Source organism: Rhinopithecus roxellana, chromosome 1 (genome assembly GCF_007565055.1).
Source record: "Rhinopithecus roxellana isolate Shanxi Qingling chromosome 1, ASM756505v1, whole genome shotgun sequence".
Taxonomy (NCBI): domain Eukaryota; kingdom Metazoa; phylum Chordata; class Mammalia; order Primates; family Cercopithecidae; genus Rhinopithecus; species Rhinopithecus roxellana.
In genome coordinates this window covers 90,591,598-90,609,902 of record NC_044549.1, presented here as the reverse complement: position 1 = coordinate 90,609,902, position 18,305 = coordinate 90,591,598, and the positions used below count along the sequence as shown (strand labels likewise).

Below are 18,305 nucleotides of genomic sequence, written 5' to 3'. Positions count from 1 at the left end.
CACTTGAACCTGGGAGGCAGAGGTTGCAGTGAGCCGAGATAATGCCACTTTACTCCAGCCTAGACAACAAGAGTGAAACTCCATCTCAAAAAATAAAAAAAAAAAACTGTGTGAGACTTTCCTGCCCCATTGTACTTGTAGTAAATGCACAGACCTGTCCTTGGCATCAGCAAGTCAAAAGGAAAAGCCAAGTTTGTTTTAGTAGGCTCTTTCCCGAACCACCGCACAGGTGTAGGGAGCAGTGCTTATTTGTGTGTATTTCTTGGAGTTTAATTTGGGCCAGGCTATAAATGAGAATTGCATCTCTTCATCCACCTGGACTTACCGCCTGATACCATTTAGGACACCGTAAATGTCTACTTGCTGATCATGTTATGGAACAGGGGCGTCCAATCCTTTGGCTTCCCTGGGCCACATTGGAAGAAGAATTGTCTTGGGCCACACATAAAATACACTAACACTAATGATAGCCGATTAGAGCTAAAAAACAAATGAACAAAAAAAACAATGTTTTAAGAAAGTTTATGAATTTGTATTAGGCTGCATACCAAGCTGCCCTGGGCCGCATGTGGCCTGCAAGCCAGTCAAGCTTGGTATAGAAAGTACCATACAAGGAAAGCTAAATATTGACAGTCAAGCACAAAACAACTCGGAAAAATACAACTTAGATTTGAGGTGAGTAGGTAAACCCATGCTTAGATACAAGCTTGATTCCTCTGTTTGGTCTGTAAGGTGTGTAATGGGTATGTGTGTATGTGGAAGAGTGTTACTAACTGGATGAGAAATATTGCAGTTGCAGGTGACAAGCTGAACTCAAGCAATTAAAAAGGGATGGAAATTGACTCAATAACTGAAATGTAAACTGGTTGGCTTCAGGCACAGCTGGATCCAGGGCCTCTCAAGATGTCATCAGGACTCAGTTGCTTTCTCAAATCTGCTTCTCAGGCAGTTAGTTTTCTTATAGAGGCATGAGATTAGTAATCCCAGTGAAAAGAAAGCACCCCTATTTTAAAAATCTAGCAAAAGTTGGCCGGGCACGGTGGCTCACACCTGTAATCCCAGCACTTTGGGAGGCCGAGGTGGGCGGATCACGAGGTCAGGAGATTGAGACCATCCTGGCTAACATGGTAAAACCCTGTTTCTACTAAAAAATACAAAAAAATTAGCCGGGCGTGGTGGCAGGTGCCTGTAGTCCCAGCTACTCGGGAGGCTGAGGCGAGAATGGCGTGAACCTGGGAGGCAGAGCTTGCAGTGAGCCTAGATCGTGCCACTGCACTCCAGCCTGGGTGACAGAGTGAGACTCCATCTCAAAAAATAATAAAATAAAAAATCTAGCAAAAGTTAGGATTGCATCTAACTAATCTGCCTTGGGTCATGTGCAAATTCCAGGAATCGCTTAGCTTTTCATAAATAAACTATAAGAAGTGAAGGTGTAATAGGAGTGATTCCCCAGAGGAAAACTGGGATGCTGTTGCCAGAAGAAGTGGCGTGGGTACCAGACAAAAAGTATCTTACCTTTAAGGATCTAAACCATCTGGAATGTTCCCAACAGGAGGTGCTGTCCCTGTCCTTGGAGGTAATTGCATTCTGCAGACATTTGCAGGGTTTCTACAGTGTGCTCAGGGCCATGCTAGATATTTTCAGATCTTTTTGTTCATTCAACCAATAGTGAATTGAGTGTTGCCAGGCACCGCATATGAACAAGACACAGTCAAAGACCTTAGAAACTCAAGACTACTATAGTACATGCTGTGACAGGGATGATCCTAGGGAGGCCGTGGGAACATCCTGCAGGTCATCCAATCAACCCAAATGGTCAGGGAAGCCTTCCCAGCAGGAACATCTCAACTAAGATGTGAAAGATCATGAAGAACTTGCCAGAAAAAAATTATACAGACTGTTCCAAACAGAGGAAACAGTGTGCACAAAGTTCCAGAAGCAAAGATGGTGTTTTCCTGGAACTGAAACAAGACCTGCATGACCCTGCAGTGTAGACTATGAAAGGACACTGATAAACATTTGGATTGTACACTTAAAATGGGTGAATGGGGTGGGGTGTGAATTATAGCTCACTAAAGCTGCTTCAGAAAACAAAAACGTGAGGAGGCAGCACTAGGGCCAGATGGCAGAGGAGTTCGTAAGTCATCCCTCAGACGCACAACTTCATCCCGATGGTGGCAGCAGGAAGCCTTTGTAGGGACTGGTGTGAAGGGATTTGCTGCTGGGCAAGGAATGGAATCGAGGGGCAGAAGTGGGTAAGGAGAGCACTGGAGTGAGAGAGATGGTAGTGTGGTCAGAGGAGAAGGCGCGGCATTGAAGTCATGTTCATGATTAGCTCCTGCTTTCTCACACTCACTGTGTTGCTTTGTAGAAGACAGTTTTCCTCTTTGGGCCTCAGTCTCCCCATCAGTCACAAGGGGATCATATGGTGCAGCTACTTTGGAAAAGTCTGACAGGTCCTCAGATGTTTAAATGTAAACTTTCCATGTGACCTAGCAGTTCCCCTCCTAAATAGATATATACCCAAGAGAAGTGAAAACATATTGGCTGGGCGCGGTGGCTCATGCCTGTAATTCCAGCACTTTGGGAGGCTGAGGCGGGCAGATCGCAAGGTCAGGAGTTCGAGACCAGCCTGACTGACATAGTCAACCCCCCGTCTCTACTTAAAATGGAAAAATTAGCCAGGTGTGATGGTGCGCACCTGTAATCCCAGCTACTCGGGAGGCTGAGGCAGGAGAATTGCATGAACCCGGGAGATGGAAGTTGCAGTGAGCCAGGATTGTGCCATTGCACTCCAGCCTAGGCAACAGGGCGAGACTCCATCTCAAAAATAGAAAAGAAAACATCCAGGTCAGGTGCGTTGGCTCACGCCTGTAATTCCAGCACTTTGGGAGACCAAGGCGGGTGGATTGAGCGTCCTGTAGTCCCAGCTACTCAGGAGCCTGAGGCAGGAGAATTGCTTGAACCTGTGAGCCAGAGGTTGCAGTGAGCCGAGATCGCACCACTACACTCCAGCCTGGGCTACCGACTGGGCAACAGAGCGAGACTCTGTCTCACAAAAAAAAAAAAGAAAAACGAAAAAGAAAACATGTCTACACAAATACCTATACATGAATATTCATAGAGCATTATTCCTAGTAGCCACAAGGGGAAACAACCCAAATGTCTATCAGCTAACAGATGGATAAATGAAATGTGGTATATCCATACAATGGCATATTATTCAGCAATAAAAAGAATGAAGTACTGACTAGGTGCAGTGGCTCACGCCAGTAATCCCTGCACTTTAGGAGGCTGAGGTGGGAGGATTGATTGAGGCCAGGAGTTCAAGACCAGCCTGGCAACATAACAAGACCCTGTCTCTACAAAAAATAAAGTTATCTGGGCATGGTGGCGTATGCCTGTAGTCCCAGCTACTCAGGAGCCTGAGGTAGGAGGGTGGTTGCTTGAGCCCAGAAGTTGAAGATTAGAGTGAGCCATGACTGCACCAGTGCACTCCAGCCTGGGCAACAGATTGAGACCCTGTCTCTAAAACAGTAAAATAGGCTAGGCACAATGTCTCATGCCTGCATCCCAAGTACTTTGGGAGGCTGAGGCGGGAGGATCACTTGAGCCCAGGAGTTGGAGACCAGCTTAGGCAACATAGTGAGGCCTCATCTCTACAAGAAAATGAAAAACAGATCAGCCAGGCATGGCGGCACACGCCTGTGGTCCCAGCTACTGGGGAGGCTGAGGTGGAAGGACTGCTAGAGCCCAGGTGGTCAAGGCTGCAGTGAGCCATCATTGCACCACTGCACTCCAGCCTGGAAGACAGAGCGAGACCCTGTCTCGAAACAATAAATAGATAATAATAGGCCAGGCACGGTGGCTCAAGCCTGTAATCCCAGCACTTTGGGAGGCCGAGACGGGCGAATCACGAGGTCAGGAGATCAAGACCATCCTGGCTAACACAGTGAAACCCCGTCTCTACTACAAATACAAAAATTAGCCAGGCGAGGTGGCGGGCGCCTGTAGTCCCAGCTGCTTAGGAGGCTGAGGCAGGAGAATGGCGTGACCCCAGGAGGCGGAGCTTGCAGTGAGTGGAGATCACGCCACTGCACTCCAGCCTGGGCGACAGAGCGAGACTCCATCTCAAAAAAAAATTAATTAAATAAATAAATAATAATAAAGTAATTATTACCATTTTACCAGTTTGTTTTTTTTTTTTTGAGACAGAATCTTGCTCTGTCACCCAGGCTGGCATGCAGTGGCATGATCTTGGCTCACTGCAACCTTGGCCTCCCGGGTTCAAGCAGTTCTCGTGCCTCAGCCTCCCGAGTAGCTGGGATTACAGACACGCACCACTGCGTCTGGCTAATTTTTGTATTTTTAGTAGAGAAGGGGTTTTACCATGTTGGCCAGGCTGTTCTCAAACTCCTGACCTCAGGTGATTCATCTGCCTCGGCCTCCCAAAGTGCTGGGATTACAGGCTTGAGCCACTGCCCCCGGCCCAGAATTTTTTAAAGTATCTCCCAAAATCACTTTTTTGTGGGAGGGGAGGGAGCAGGGGAGTTGGATATTTTAAAAGTAAATCACAAGTATGTCATTTCACACATAAGTAGTAGGTATCATAACATAACGGAATTTTTTACACATAACCCACAAGGGCATTATTTCACCCGATACAAACATGCTTACACTTTAATATGTCCTAAGACGCAATCTGTGTTCGTATTTCCCTAATTGTCTCCAAATGCCTTTTCCACAGTGGATTTGTTTGACTGAGGCTCCCAACGAGGCCCCCACATGGCATTTGGTTGCTATCTCTCTTAAATCTCTTACATAACAGTTTACCCTCCCTCCCTTTTTTTTCAAGATATTCATTTGTCAAAGAAACCATGTTGTTTGTTGTCTCTGTAGAATTCTGTGAATCTCTGAAAATGTTATCTGAATGGGAAATTAAATCTTCAGATTGTTTTTCACTTTAAGGAAAGATTAAGGGGAATGAATTAGTGATAGATGCATAGAAAATTAAGCAAATGAGGCTGGGCACGGTGGCTCACGCCTGTAATCCCAGCACTTTGGGAGGCCGAGGTGGGTGGATCACCTGAGGTCGGCAGTTCAAGACCAGCCTGACCAACATGGAGAAACCCTGTCTCTACTAAAAAAAAAAAAAAAATACAAAATTAGCCAGGCATGGTGGCGCATGCCTGTAATCCCAGCTACTCGGGAGGCTGAGGCAGGAGAATCGCTTGAACCCAGAAGGCGGAGGTTGCGGTGAGCCGAGATCATGCCATTGCACTCCAGCCTGGGCAAAAAGAGGGAAACTCCGTCTCAAAAAAAAAGAAAAGAAAATTAAGCAAATGAAAAACCAAGCAGTACTTACTGCAGGAGAAACAGAATGTCTGGGGAGGGAATTACTATACTTACAGTACACTTCTTGAATCAGCTTGAATAATTGTTTCACAGTTCTAGTATTGTAAATGCAGAATAATGATATCAAAAAACTACAGAAAAATGTGGAAAGTAATAGAAGAGCTACATTTTCATATTATCTTCATAGTAGTCAATAGATTAACCCCCCAAACTGAAAATAATTAACATTAGCAGCATAAATCTGATGTGAAAATAGAATAAATACCAGAAGAAATAACCAGAAGTACCAGAAAGAGTTGAAAATAATTACTTCCAGCAAGTGGGAATTGAGAGTGAAAGAGAATGGGGTAAGGATCTGCTGATTTTAAAGTGGCATCAGATTTCACCAAAAAAACACAACTCTTGGCTGTGGGCGGTGGCTCCTGCCTGTAATCCCAGCACTTTGGGAAGCCAAGGCAGGCAGATCACTTGAGGTCAGGAGTTCGAGACCAGCCTGGCCAACATGGTGAAACCCCGTATCTACTAAAAATACAAAAATTAGCCAGGCGTGGTGGTGCGTGCCTGTAATCCCGGTTACTGGGTAGCTGAGGCAGGAAAATGGCTTGAACTCAGGAGGCGGAGGTTACAGTGAGCTGAGATCATGCCACTCCACTCTAGCCTGGGGTGAAAGAGAGAGACTCTGTCTCAAAAAACAAACAAAAAATCTCTTTAAAAAGATCAGGTTTGTTTAGTTGGTGTTGGTGGAAGCTAAAATCTGAGAATGAATAGGTTAAGACTCCAGGAACTCTTCAGGCTGCATTTGGCCAGTTTAGTAAAAGAGTATAACTCCCCTTGCCCTCAGAGTTCAGGACAGTGGGCAGAGCACAGAGAAGGTTCGCCAGCCTGCACTGTGTCCCACCTGTTCTCCCTTTTGTTTATTTGCTCATGCCTGCCAGAGCAACCAGCCAGAACGAAAATGCCAGGCAACTGTCCTGGGCTTTGTCTAAGCAGGAGATTTCATCATCGCCAGCCCCATCTTCTTTGCCTCTTCCTTCCCTCTCTTTCCTTGGGGAGTCACAACTTTCAGCTCTGTTGGTTTGAAGTCAACAGAGATCCAAACTGGAGGGCCTATTTTCATGGACTCAATTAACTCCTAACACAGTAGGGGCTGCCTGGAAGGCCTGGGGTTTCCATCTCCCCCACTTTCCTCTCTCAGGTTCTTCCAGAGGGGCAGGAGGGTGTCATTACTATTAAGAGCACTGGTTCTGGCCGGGGCGTAGTGACTCATGCCCGTAATCCTAGTACTTTGGGAGGGCGAGGCAGGCTGATCACCTGAGGCCAAGAGTTTGAGACCAGCCTGGCCAACATGGCGAAACTCTGCCTCTACTAAAAATACAAAAGCAAGACTCTGTCTCCAAACACAGAGCACTAGTTCTAAAGTCAGGCCTCTGCCTTCGTTGCTGTTTACCAAGTTATTGAACATCTCTGAGCTTCAGCTTGCCAGCTGTATAATGAAAAGCATAACACCTAGGGTTGTCATGAGGACTTAAAAAGAATAATGGTGTGTAGCATAGTTTTTGGCAGACCAAGTGCTTGGTAAACAGGAGATATTGACCACCTCTTGTATACTTGGAGTCATCTTTCACTTATCCCCGCCGTCCCAGAGTCTCCAGAAGGATGCTGGGAGCTCCATCTGGAGCTGAGATACTCTCCATCCACACCTGCGTCTCGTGTTCCCCACTTAAACATTCACCTCCACCCCAGCCAGTCTTCTCTTTCCATAGGATCAGCTTTCGCCTTGCCTTTAGCCAAAGAGATCCTAATCTCTCTTGCATTTGTTTGGAATCTCAGAACCCCTGCCAGTTGGTGGTTTAGAAACGCGATGGGATTGGGGCCCCTGGTTCCGAAGAGGGCAGCCAGGAAGCAGCCAGATGGCCCTGCATGGACTGGGAGGTCAGGCACTCACACACCTGCCCTCCTCAGGAGAAAGTGAGGAAGGGAACCGGGCCAGCTCTGAGCCTGCGGAGGGAATCTCAACATCTCCAAAGGAGGCTCCCAGCGAGTTCACAAGGGGAAGTGAGAGGAAGGATCCAGACTCCTCAGCTTCTGTAGGGGGCCCTAGCACTGCCTTCTGGCCAATACTGCTCACAGGGGAAAAGATACAGGTCCCCCAGAGGAAGTTAGGATGCTGTCAGGAAGGGAAATGGTTATTGCACAACCCTCCAAAATGTCAATTAGCTATATGTAGAATCAGGATCTAGTTAACTTCCTACAAGATTGTAACAACTGGATAAATCTAACAAGATAAACAACAAACAAATGTAGAATCCTGCATTAAGCGTCAATAAACCAGTTGTACATGAAGAGATGGGAACACCTTACTACTAGATCAATTGGGTAACAACATGATGTGGCTGCTAGAAACATTAATTCAGTGTGAGGCCGTATGAATGGAGGAGAATCCTGGAAAGGAGAGGTGAAGGTTCAGCTTTACTCACAACGAGGTTCATTTCCAAGAGTCCTACTTTAAGGGGGCCGTTGTTGAGCTGGTAAGAAGCCAACAGCGAAGAGATCCCACATGGTGAGAACCCAGAATGCTGTCCTGCAAGGAACAGCTGAAAAAGAGTGTTGATTCTGGAGAAAGAAGACTCTAGAGAAATGAGAGATGCCTTTACAATTCTGAAGGGGCTGTCCAACAAGGAAAACAGAGCTGGTCAGGTCATGTGGTGAAATGGGTAAGGCCTGCACTCTCTCCCAGAGTCAAACAGCTGAATGCAGGCCCCACCATTTACCAGCCATTAGGGATGGAATATTCTTCAAACCGCAACATGTCAGACACGACTGGGGGCTGAGTATTGCTTTTCTGTGAGAGCTAGAGGTAGGAAGCCTTTGGGAGGGGGATGTCAGCTCAGCCCTAGGAAGAATTTTTTTCTTTTTCTTTTTTAAGTTAAATTTAACATTTTATTTGATACAGGGTCTCTTTTTGTCACCCAGGCTGGAGTGCAGTGGTGCGACCTTGGCTCACTGCAACCTCTAGCTCCTGGACTGAATGATCCTGCCACGTAACCCTCCTGAGTAGCCGGGACCCAGTTGCGCACCACCACACTTGGCTAATTTTTTTTTTTTTGGTAGAGATGGGGTTTTGCCATGTTGCCCAGGCTGGTCTCGAACTCCTGGGTTCAAGCAGTCCTCCAGCCTTGGCCTCCCAAAGTGCTGGGAATATAGGCATGAGCCATTACACAGGCCAAATTTTCTTCTTTCTTTCTTTCTGTCTCTCTCTTTCCCTCCCTCCCTCCCTCTCTCTCTCTCTTTCTCTTTCTTTTCTTTTCTTTTTTTTTTTTGTGACAGAGTCTCGCTCTATTGCCCAGGCTGGAGTGCAGTGGTCATTGCACTCCAGTGACACAGCTTGTGGTCAACGGACAGAGTGGTCAGTGCGCTCCAGTGACACTCCAGTGGCCATAGCTTACTGCAACCTTGACCTCTTGGGCTCAAATGATTCTCCTGCCTCAGCCTCTGGAGTAGGTAGGACTACAGGCATGTATCACAACGCCCAGCTAGTTTATTATTATTATTATTTATTTATTTATTTTTTAATTAAAAAAGTCTCACCATCTTGCCCATCTGGTCTTGAACTCCTGGGCTCCAAATGGTCCTGTGTAAGCCTCCCAAAGTGCTGGGATTACAGGTGTGAGCCACTACACCCAGTCCTGTCTCATTTTTGATAACCACATATATTTCCTGTGTGGATTTCCCTTAAAGAATTGAGCTTAATAGTGGGTGTTTAGTATATCAAGAGGTGTTCAAAGAAAGACCAGGAACATTTTGACAGTGTTTACCAGCCCCATATGCAGACCCATAGATTTTACTACCATGCCTCGGCTAGGCAATTATCTGGTAGGTGCACTAGTTCACGTGCACAATGATAGGTTAAGCATTATCCCTGCTCCATTATCCCTGCTAGCAAAAGGCTAGAAACAACCTGTGTCCAGTCACAGGAGACAAGACAAAGAACAATAGCTAGCTGACCATATGCTGGAATTCTGAACAGTGGATACAAGAAATGAGATAAATCTATAGATATTTACATGAAAAATGTGCCAGAATATATTGTAAAGTGAAAAAGGCAAATTACAGAAATGTGTACAGTGGCCGGGCACGGTTGGTCACCCCTATAATCCCAACACTTTGGGGGGCTGAGGTGGGCTGATCACCTGAGGTCAGGAGTTCGAGACCATCTTGGCCAACATGGTGAAACCCTGTATCTACTAAAAATATAAAAATGTAGCCGGGCATGGTGTTGCATGCCTATAATCCCAGTTACTAGGGAGGTTGAGGCAGGAGAATCACTTGAACCTGGGAGGTGGAGGTTGCAGTGAGCCGAGATCACCACGCCACTGCACTCCAGCCTGGGCGACAGAGCGACTCCGTCTCAAAAAAAAAAAAAAAAAATTGTACAGTATGACGTCATTTCTATTTAAGATATACATGTAATTGTGCATTGAAAATAATCTGAAGGATACATACCAAGCTGTAGGTAGGATTTACCTAAAAGGATATAGGGATACAAAGAGGAAGTGAGCTCCCCGTCCCATGAGGTATGCAAGCAGAGGCTAGCTGCCCCGTTTTCAGGGATGCTGCAGAAGGCATTTCCACATTCCTCAGAAATGACTTCAGTTCCACTCAGCCCTGAGAATCCCTGAGCGAGGGGAAGTCAGGGTTGGGAGAAGAGTCCACCCCTAAGGGGAAAGAGTTAAGCAGGGCTGCGCTCCTGTGGGCGGGCTCGCGATCTGCAGCGCCGGGCTCTGTTAGCCGAGTCTGAGCATCTCGGAGGATGCGGCGCAGCGAGCAGCTGCAGGGACGCGCGCAAGGTGAACGCGGGGGCTGCGGCGCGCAGGTGAGGAGCTGGCCCAGGGAGGGGGCGATGGCGGGGCCCCGGCGGGGAGCGTGGCCTGCTGCCCCCGTCGCGGGCGCAGGCGACAAGGCCTGCACGGCGCCCACCCCCATCCAGCACACTGCGGGAAGGCGCGGAGCCAGGGAGAGCGGAGACGGAGGAAGAGATGGAGGAGGAGGAGGAGAGGTAACCCGAGATGGACCAGCTCCGAGGCTGCCCTGCAGCGGCCTCGCCCTGCCCCCAAGCCGGCCTCTCCCCAGTCCCTGCGACAGAGAGATCCGCCACCCCCCACAGCCTCTCCAGCAGTGGGAGCCCAGGGCTGGGCAAGCCCCGGCCTTGTCCGCAGGTGCCCACATCTCTTGGGTTGGCGGTGGTAGGCAGATGGCATGTTTATCTTTGGAGGCCCCATTCAGCCGTCCAAAGGCAAAGCTTTTTGGACCTCATGTGGAAGATGAGCCGCCGAGGGTTTCACAACCCCGATTGTGTCCACTCAGCTGTGTGACCTTGGGGGAGTTGCTCACCCTCTCTGAACCCCCGTTTCTTCTTGTGAAATGGCTAGTCCCACACCTTGTATTGGGAGGGCGGAATGACATGTTGCTAAGCTTAGCACAGGAGCCTAATTGAGGAAGAAGTAAACACAGGAGCACTGTTTTTAGCCAGTACCTGTGTTAGGGGCCTCTCAGCACACCCCTCCTCTCAACCCTGGAGCTAAGCCCTGTCTCTGGGCCCCCAGCACCTATCCTAGACCAGGAGCAGCCCACGGGGCTCCGTGAATGTTTGAGAAATGAACTAACAAGGCTTTAAGACAGAGTCTAAACTCAAGTTTGGAGGATGGGACTCAGAGGTCTTTGAACCCCTTGAAATTGTCCACAACTTTTGGTGAGCCTGGATCTTTTCCCCGGGAGAGCATCAGGGATTTTCAGTGGCTTCTTAAGGTGTCTGGAGCCACCACGGGTTAAGAGCCTGGAAGCTCTGGGGACAGCTGCTCCCCAGAGAGGAAAAGAGCAGGGCAGGCTTCAGCTCTCGCACCCTCCATGTACCCTCTCCTGGTGGTGCCTCCCTGGCCCACCGACAGGCTCTCAGGAACAGGAACTTTTAGGGGATATCCACCTGGGGCCAGGTATATACTGGAGGCTGCAGGTTTGAAATAAGAGATTATTACAGAATCAGACCAGGGTGACAAGTGCCCAGGAAGGTGAGGGAAGGAAGGCGGGAAGAGGCATGTCTAAGCTGAAACAAGCCACCATCCTATCTTACCTGGGTGTTTACACTGGCGTCTCTCTCCCCGTTTTTTTTTTTTTTTTTTTGAGATGGAGTCTCGCTCTGTCGCGCAGGTTGGAGTGCAGTGGTGCAATCTTGGCTCACTACAACCTCCATCTCCTGGCTTTCAAGTGATTCTCCTGCCTCAGCCTTCCACGCAGCTGGGATTACAGGCACACACCACCATGCCTGGCTAATTTTTGTATTTTTAGTAGTGATGGGGTTTCACCATGTTGGATAGCCTGGTCTCGAACTTCTGACCTCAAGTGATCCGCCCACCTAGGCCTCCCAAAGTGCTGGGATTACAGGTGTGAGCCACAGCACCTGGCCTCTCTCCGTTTTTTAAAACACGAATAAGGCTTTGTCATCCCCGTGCTTCCCATCCCCACTAGCTGCCTGTGACATGTGGAATAAAATTCAGGTGCCGTGTCGTGGCCTACAAGACACCTGTGACCTCACCTCCGCCTTCCTGATTTTCATTTCCTGTGCTCCAGCCGCACTTGTGTTCTTTTTTTTTTTTTGGACAGAATCTGACTCTGTCGCCCAGGCTGGAGTGCAATGGCGCAATCTCAGCTCACTGCAACCTCTGCCTCCCGGGTTCAAGCGATTCTCCTGCCTCAGCCTCCCGAGTAGCTGGGATTACAGACACCCGCCACCATGCTTGGCTAAATTTTGTATTTTTAGTACAGATGGGGTTTTGCCATGTTGGCCAGGCTGGTCTCAAACTCTTGGCCTCAAACAATGTACCAGCCTCAGCCTCCCAAAGTGCTGGGATTACAGGCCTGAGTCATTGCGCCCAGCCCACACTCCTATTCTTATTTCTTGAACTCACCCAGCTCATTCCTGCCTCAGAGCCTCTGTACTTGCTGTTCCTTCTGCTAAATGCCTTTTCCCCAAATCTTCAAAGAGCTGACTCTTTCTTATTCAGCATTTAGCTTAAACGTCACCTCAGAGAGGACATTCTGGTACCCCCTGTGTAAATGGCCTCTCATCCATCTCTTAGCCCTCTTTTATTTTCTTCATAGCTCATCTTATTTAAAAGTATGTATCATCTGTCTCTCCCCTAGAATGCCGTTCGCGAGGGCAGTCTCATCAGTCTTTTCACTGCTTTATCATCAGGGCCTGGCACATAGTGTGTGTGCAAATTATTTGTTGAAATAGTTAAGGGGAATGGAGAGACAGAAAGCTTTCTGGACAGAGGGAAAAGTGAAAGGGTTCTAATGCATTTCAAGCATCAGGTATGAACCTCGCTCATATGTGTTTGGTTATTTAAGTCTTATAAGAGCCGCCTCAAGTTAGACAGGCTTATTATCCCCCATTTTACTGATGCAGAGAGGTCAAATGACTCCCCCAGGAAATGAAGATGCTGGGATTCAAACTCAGGCCCCTCCCCAAAGGCAGGTGCATATTCCTCTCCTCTCCCTCTCCATCTCTCTCATTTTTGAAGTGGGCTTTAGGAATAACATTTCAGGCTGGGCGCAGTGGCTCATGCCTGTAATCCCAGCACTTTAGGGGGCCAAGATGGGCAGATCACCTGAGGTCAGGAGTTCAAGACTAGCCTGGCCAACATGGCGAAACCCCATCTCTTAAAAATATAAAAATTAGCCAGGTGTGGTGGCACATGTCTGTAACCCCAGCTACTCAGGATGCTGAGGCAGGAGAATCACTTGAACCCTGGAGGCGGAGGTTGCAGCAGTGAGCCAAGATCACGCCACTGTACTCCAGCCTGAGCATCAGAGTGAGACTATGTCTCAAAAAAAAAAAAAAAAGAAAGAAAAAAAAAGAACAGCATTTCAGCAAGTGAAGGAGAAGGGAGAGAGCATTTCCGCAGAAGCAAAGGCATGGGAGTCACACAGTCCAGTGGATGTTGGAGGACAGATGAACAGCCTGTGGTGGCCAGGGTCTTGGAAGGCCAGGAGGGGAGCTTATGTTCTTTCCTGAGGGAAATGGGGAGCCACTGAAGGTTTTAAAGCAGGCAAGTGCCACATCTAGCAGTTTTAAAAGCAGAGAAGCTGCTGCCTTGCATTGTTTTTCTTTCCTGCCAGCCCCTTGAGGAAGGCATGGGGGCCCCCAGCCCTCACATGTCATTCCCCCTGTTTTTTTTTTTTTTAGGCTCATCCAGTGAGGACTGGAAGGTGGGGGCTTTAGGCCCAGGCATCGGAGTAGACCATGGCCTCCAGCCCATGGGGCTGTGTATGTGGCTTTCTGCTGTTGTTGCTGCTGCCACTCCTGGGGACTGGCCCTGCCCTGGGGAGAGGCTTTCCCAGGCCACTTGAAAACTCCAAAACCCCTATGATTCCTGGAGCCCACCCTAAGGGCTCTTTGGGCTCAGAGCCCCACTCGTTTGACATCTTCCCGGACAACCTCAGAGCTGAGAGTCACAGGAACTCTGATGTCCGCCATGCCCCTGCTGACGAGATGCCTGAGAAGCCTGTAGCCTCTCCCCTTGGCCCAGCCCTGTACGGGCCCAAAGCAGCCCAAGGGGCTCAGAGAGAACGACCCCCAGTAACTGATGACCTCCAGATGGCTCGAGGACAAAGCTCCCACGGCTGGACAGGACCTCTGGATTCACAAGAGCTTCTGGAGCAAGAAGCAGTGGCTCCGCACCCAGTGGGCCACCCTCATCTCACTTTCATCCCCACAACTCCCAGACTTCAACTCAGGGTAGCCACAGTTCCTCCCTCCCTGCAGCATGGAGGCCAACAGGGACAGCAGCCACCTAGAGATAAGGGTCTGAAGGCCAAAACCAAGAGCAGGGTCCCACCCACTTCTCCCTCAGACTACCAGGGCCCACCCCACACCCTTGTTCCCCACTCAGGTACTGTCAAGAGGCCAGTCCTGGAAGGACAGGGTGGGTTTGAGGAACACTTCCAGGAGGCAGGTCAAGGCCCCCTCTTCACCCAGCAGGATCCAGCAGCCTCTGATGTTGGCTCAGTACCCCCAATTGAGGTGGTGTACTCCCAGGAGCCAGGGGCCCAGCCAGACTTGGCATTGGCCAGAAGCCTTCCTCCTGCTGAGCTGCCGGTTGAGACCCCCAAGAGGGCTGGAGCTGAGGTGTCCTGGGAAGTCAGCTCCCCAAGTCCGCTGCCCAAGCAGGTTGACCTCCCTGACGCTAAGGATTCACCAGGACCCCAGCCCATGGATCCGCCTGCCTCAGAGGCTCTTGATGGGCCGTCCAAGCCAGGTTGGTATCAGTGAGCGTGCTGAGTGATGTTCCGGGACAGCTGGATGCCTCAATTCTGTTTGACCCTGGGTCCCTCTAGATCTTATTTTCCTCTCTGTGGCAAATGAAGGTGATTGTGACTCAATCCTGAGGGATTAGGAGCACCATAGGAGGGTCAAGTAACTACTGCTTAGTTATAGTCAGATGACTACTTTGTCATTTCAGAGACAGCAGCAATGAATGGAGCAGACCCCATCTCCCCCCAGCGGGTGAGAGGAGCCGTGGAGGCCCCAGGCACCCCCAAGCCCCTCATCCCTGGTCCCTCAGACCCTGGCCCAGCTGCAAATCGAACAGAGAGCCCCATGGGGGCCCTGCAGCCAGGTGAGGGCATGGCTGGGGTGTGGGGAGAGGGAGTGCTCTGTCCAGTAACTGAGAACCTCTGTTGGGGGTGTGTGAGGGGTGGAGGGCAGGGAATGAATGGAGACAATCACTTGCTTAAAGGAGTTGCCCAGGGCCTCCTTCAAACAACCTAGAATAATAAATTCATCCTCACTGGGAAATCTGGGAGAAGTCATTTGCCCTTTTGGGGCTAGAATGTTCTAATATGTAACATGGATATGTTTTAGAACAACAACAAAAAAATACAAAAATTAGCTAGATGTGGTTGTGCATGCCTGTAGTCCCAGCTATTCTGGAGGTTGAGGTGGGAGATCGCTTGACCTGGAGGTCAAAGCTGCAGTGAGCCCTCATTGCACCACTGCACACCAGCCTGGATGACAGACTGAGAACCTGTAAAAAAAAAAAAAAAAAGAAAGAAAGAAAGAAAAAAAGAAAGAAAGAAAGAAATTTCAATGTCCAAGCCAAGTTCCAGGAAATTCTTATTCCTTGGCCTCCAGACGATTCTAATATGCAGCCCATGTGCCGAACTGCTGGGGTACTGATAGTACCCTTAATAAAAACGATAGGTGACATCCATTTAGCACTTACTGGGTGTTGGGCACCATGCTAAACATTCCATCTTCTTCATAACCCAATGAGGCAGGTGCTGTTATCTCCATTTTGCAGATTTGCTTGGAAAAGTTAAATGACTTGCCAACCACACTAGAGGGTGATGGAAAATCAAAAGCACTTTTCAAAAGGCGGTTTTAATATTGTTATCATTGCAGATGACGCCGAGGAGTGGCCGGGGCGCCCCCAAAGCCATCCCCCAGCACCCCCAGTCCAGGCCCCCTCGACGTCACGCCGGGGCCTCATTCGAGTCACCACACAGCGAGCCCTGGGCCAGCCTCCCCCTCCGGAGCCCTCAGCCAGCTCCATGGCTTCAGCCCCAGCCTCCAGCCCCCCAGCCAATGCCACTGCACCCCCGCTACGCTGGGGCCCCCTGCGGCGGGTCCTGAGCTTCTCCTGGGAGCTGCACGTCTACGGGGTGGGGGTGCTCTTTCTGCTGCCCGCGTTGTTGGCGCTGGCTGCGCTGGCAGCCGCCCCAGCAGGGCCCCGGCTGACATTGGTGGCCGCGGTGCTGGTGCTCCTGGCTTCGGGGCTGCGATCCGCCTACATGCTTACAGACCCTTATGGCTCGCAGGCGCGGCTGGGCGTTCGCGGGGGCTTGGTGCTCTACAACCTGCCCTTCCCCTTGCTGCTCACGGCGCTGGCGGCTCTGACTCTGCTCGGCCTGGGCGCAGGGCTGCCGCCACCGCTGCAAAACCCACTCCTGCTGGGAGCAGTGGCGTTGGTGCATGGTGTGGGGTTGCTCGCAACAGACCTGCTGTCCACATGGTCTGTGCTCAACCTCCTGACGCAAGGCTTGTCGTGCGCCTGGGGCGCGGCCGTGGCTTTAGGCACACTCTGCCTGTGCCGTCGCCGCCTGCTGGACGGCCCACGGGGCTGGGATGCCAGCCCGGGCCCTCGGCTGTTGGCCGTGGCGGGCGCGCTGGGGCTGCTGGCCAGCGGCTTGCAGCTGGCGGCTGCGCTCTGGCTGTACCCGGGCCCAGGTCGCGTGGGCCGCTTCTCGTGGGCCTGGTGGGGTGTCCACTTCTGGCTGCGCCTCCTGGAGCTGACATGGGCGCTCGCCCTGGCGCTGGCCGCGGTGGCTGCCGCGAGACCCAGGCCGCCCACGGAGCACGCTTGCTGGGCTAAGCTGATGCGTCTGGCGTGCCCGGCGCCGTCGGGCAAGAGCGAGGTGCCGGAGCGACCCAATAACTGCTATACGCGGCCCAGCAGCGTTGGTGCAGGCAGCTTGGACATCAGCAAGAGCCTCATCCGCAACCCGGCGGAGAGTGGGCAGCTGGCCACGCCCAGTTCAGGCGCCTGGGGCTCGGCTGCGTCGCTGGGTCGCGGACCCCAGGGTGGCCCAGGACTGTCCCACAACGGTGTGGGACCGGCGCCATCGCTGAGCGAGCTGGATCTGCGGCCGCCATCGCCCATCAACCTGAGCCGTAGCATCGACGCCGCGCTCTTCCGCGAGCACCTGGTGCGAGACAGTGTGTTCAAGCGCTGCGGCCTCCGCGGCGTGGCCTCCCCGCCGCCTGGAGGCGCTCTGCGGCCGCGTCGGGGCAGCCATCCCAAAGCCGAGCTCGGCGACGCTGGCTCCTCGCTCCTCCGCGGCCGCTGCAGGTCACTCAGCGACGTGCGCGTGCGCGGGCCGGTCCCACAACACGTAGTGGAAGATCCCGACGGGGCAGCCGCGGCGGCTTCTGGCAGCTCCCTGGACAGCTTCTCCAGGGGCTCACTCAAGATCAGTTGGAACCCCTGGCGCCACGGGCTGTCATCAGTGGACAGTCTGCCCCTAGATGAGTTGCCCAGCACAGTACAGCTACTGCCTGCCCCGACCCCAGCCCCTGACTCTACCGCTGCTCGGCCGGGGAACGGCCAGGGAGAGGTCCAGCCGCGCAGCAAGCCTGGGGAATCCCGCAGCGCCTCCAGTGATACCATCGAGCTTTGAGGAGCGGTCCTGACACAGGGTTAGGACCCTGGCCGATGCCCACATGGCATGGCCGACTGGGACAGTTGAGCCTTTAAAAAATGGGCATCCTGGCCGGGCGCGGTGGCTCACGCCTGTTATCCCAGCACTTTGGGAGGCCAAGGTGATCACGAGGTCACGAGTTCGAGACCAGCCTCTTAGTGTCGAACATAGTGAAACCCTCGTCTCTACTAAACATACAAAAAAATAGCCAGGTGGCACACGCCTGTAGTCCCAGCTACTCGGGAGGCTGAGGCGGGAGAACTGCTTGAACGGGAAGACGGAGGTTGCAGTGAGCCGAGACCACGCCATTGCACTCCAGCCTGGGTGACAGAGTGAGACTCCGTCTCAAAAAAAAAAAAAAAAAAAAAAAAAAAGACATCCCCAGGCCTCCACCCTCCACCTGACGACAGCCCCCGGGGGACAGCCAGGTTTGAACTCACCCCACCCCCATGCCCTGTTTTTTGCTTTTAATATTTCTGGTTTTTTTCAGCCAGTATTTTGCACAGAGGCCGTGTCTTATGCGGAATACAGGGTGGGTATGCATGGATTTGGGCATGAAGAACAGGGAGCAGGTGCCCCAGACTCCCCAACATGGAGTGATGAGCGTCTCTTGTCTAGATTGTCCTCTTTGTGCCAAAGAAATAAACCCTTAGGACTTGGCTCATGCTTCCCACTGGCCATGCCAGGATCCTGTA

General features: G+C 51.1%; 1 protein-coding gene across 1 annotated transcript; it reads left to right on the top strand.

The window, feature by feature from the left end:
- Positions 1-13,597: 13,597 nt before the first annotated feature.
- Positions 13,598-18,270, top strand: PRRT3 (proline rich transmembrane protein 3). Its single transcript, XM_030927647.1, has 3 exons — positions 13,598-14,669; positions 14,874-15,029; positions 15,815-18,270. Exons 1-3 carry the CDS (start codon positions 13,655-13,657, stop codon positions 17,587-17,589), a joined length of 2,946 nt encoding a protein of 981 aa, XP_030783507.1. The 5' UTR covers positions 13,598-13,654; the 3' UTR covers positions 17,590-18,270.
- The last annotated feature ends 35 nt before the right edge of the window (positions 18,271-18,305 follow it).

Coding starts and splice junctions, on each gene's coding strand:
- PRRT3 (XM_030927647.1), top strand. CDS start 13,655: ATGGCCTCCAGCCCATGGGGCTGTGTATGTGGCTTTCTGCTGTTGTTG. Junction 14,670..14,873: donor TGATGGGCCGTCCAAGCCAG/GTTGGTATCAGT, acceptor TTGTCATTTCAG/AGACAGCAGCAATGAATGGA. Junction 15,030..15,814: donor CATGGGGGCCCTGCAGCCAG/GTGAGGGCATGG, acceptor TTATCATTGCAG/ATGACGCCGAGGAGTGGCCG.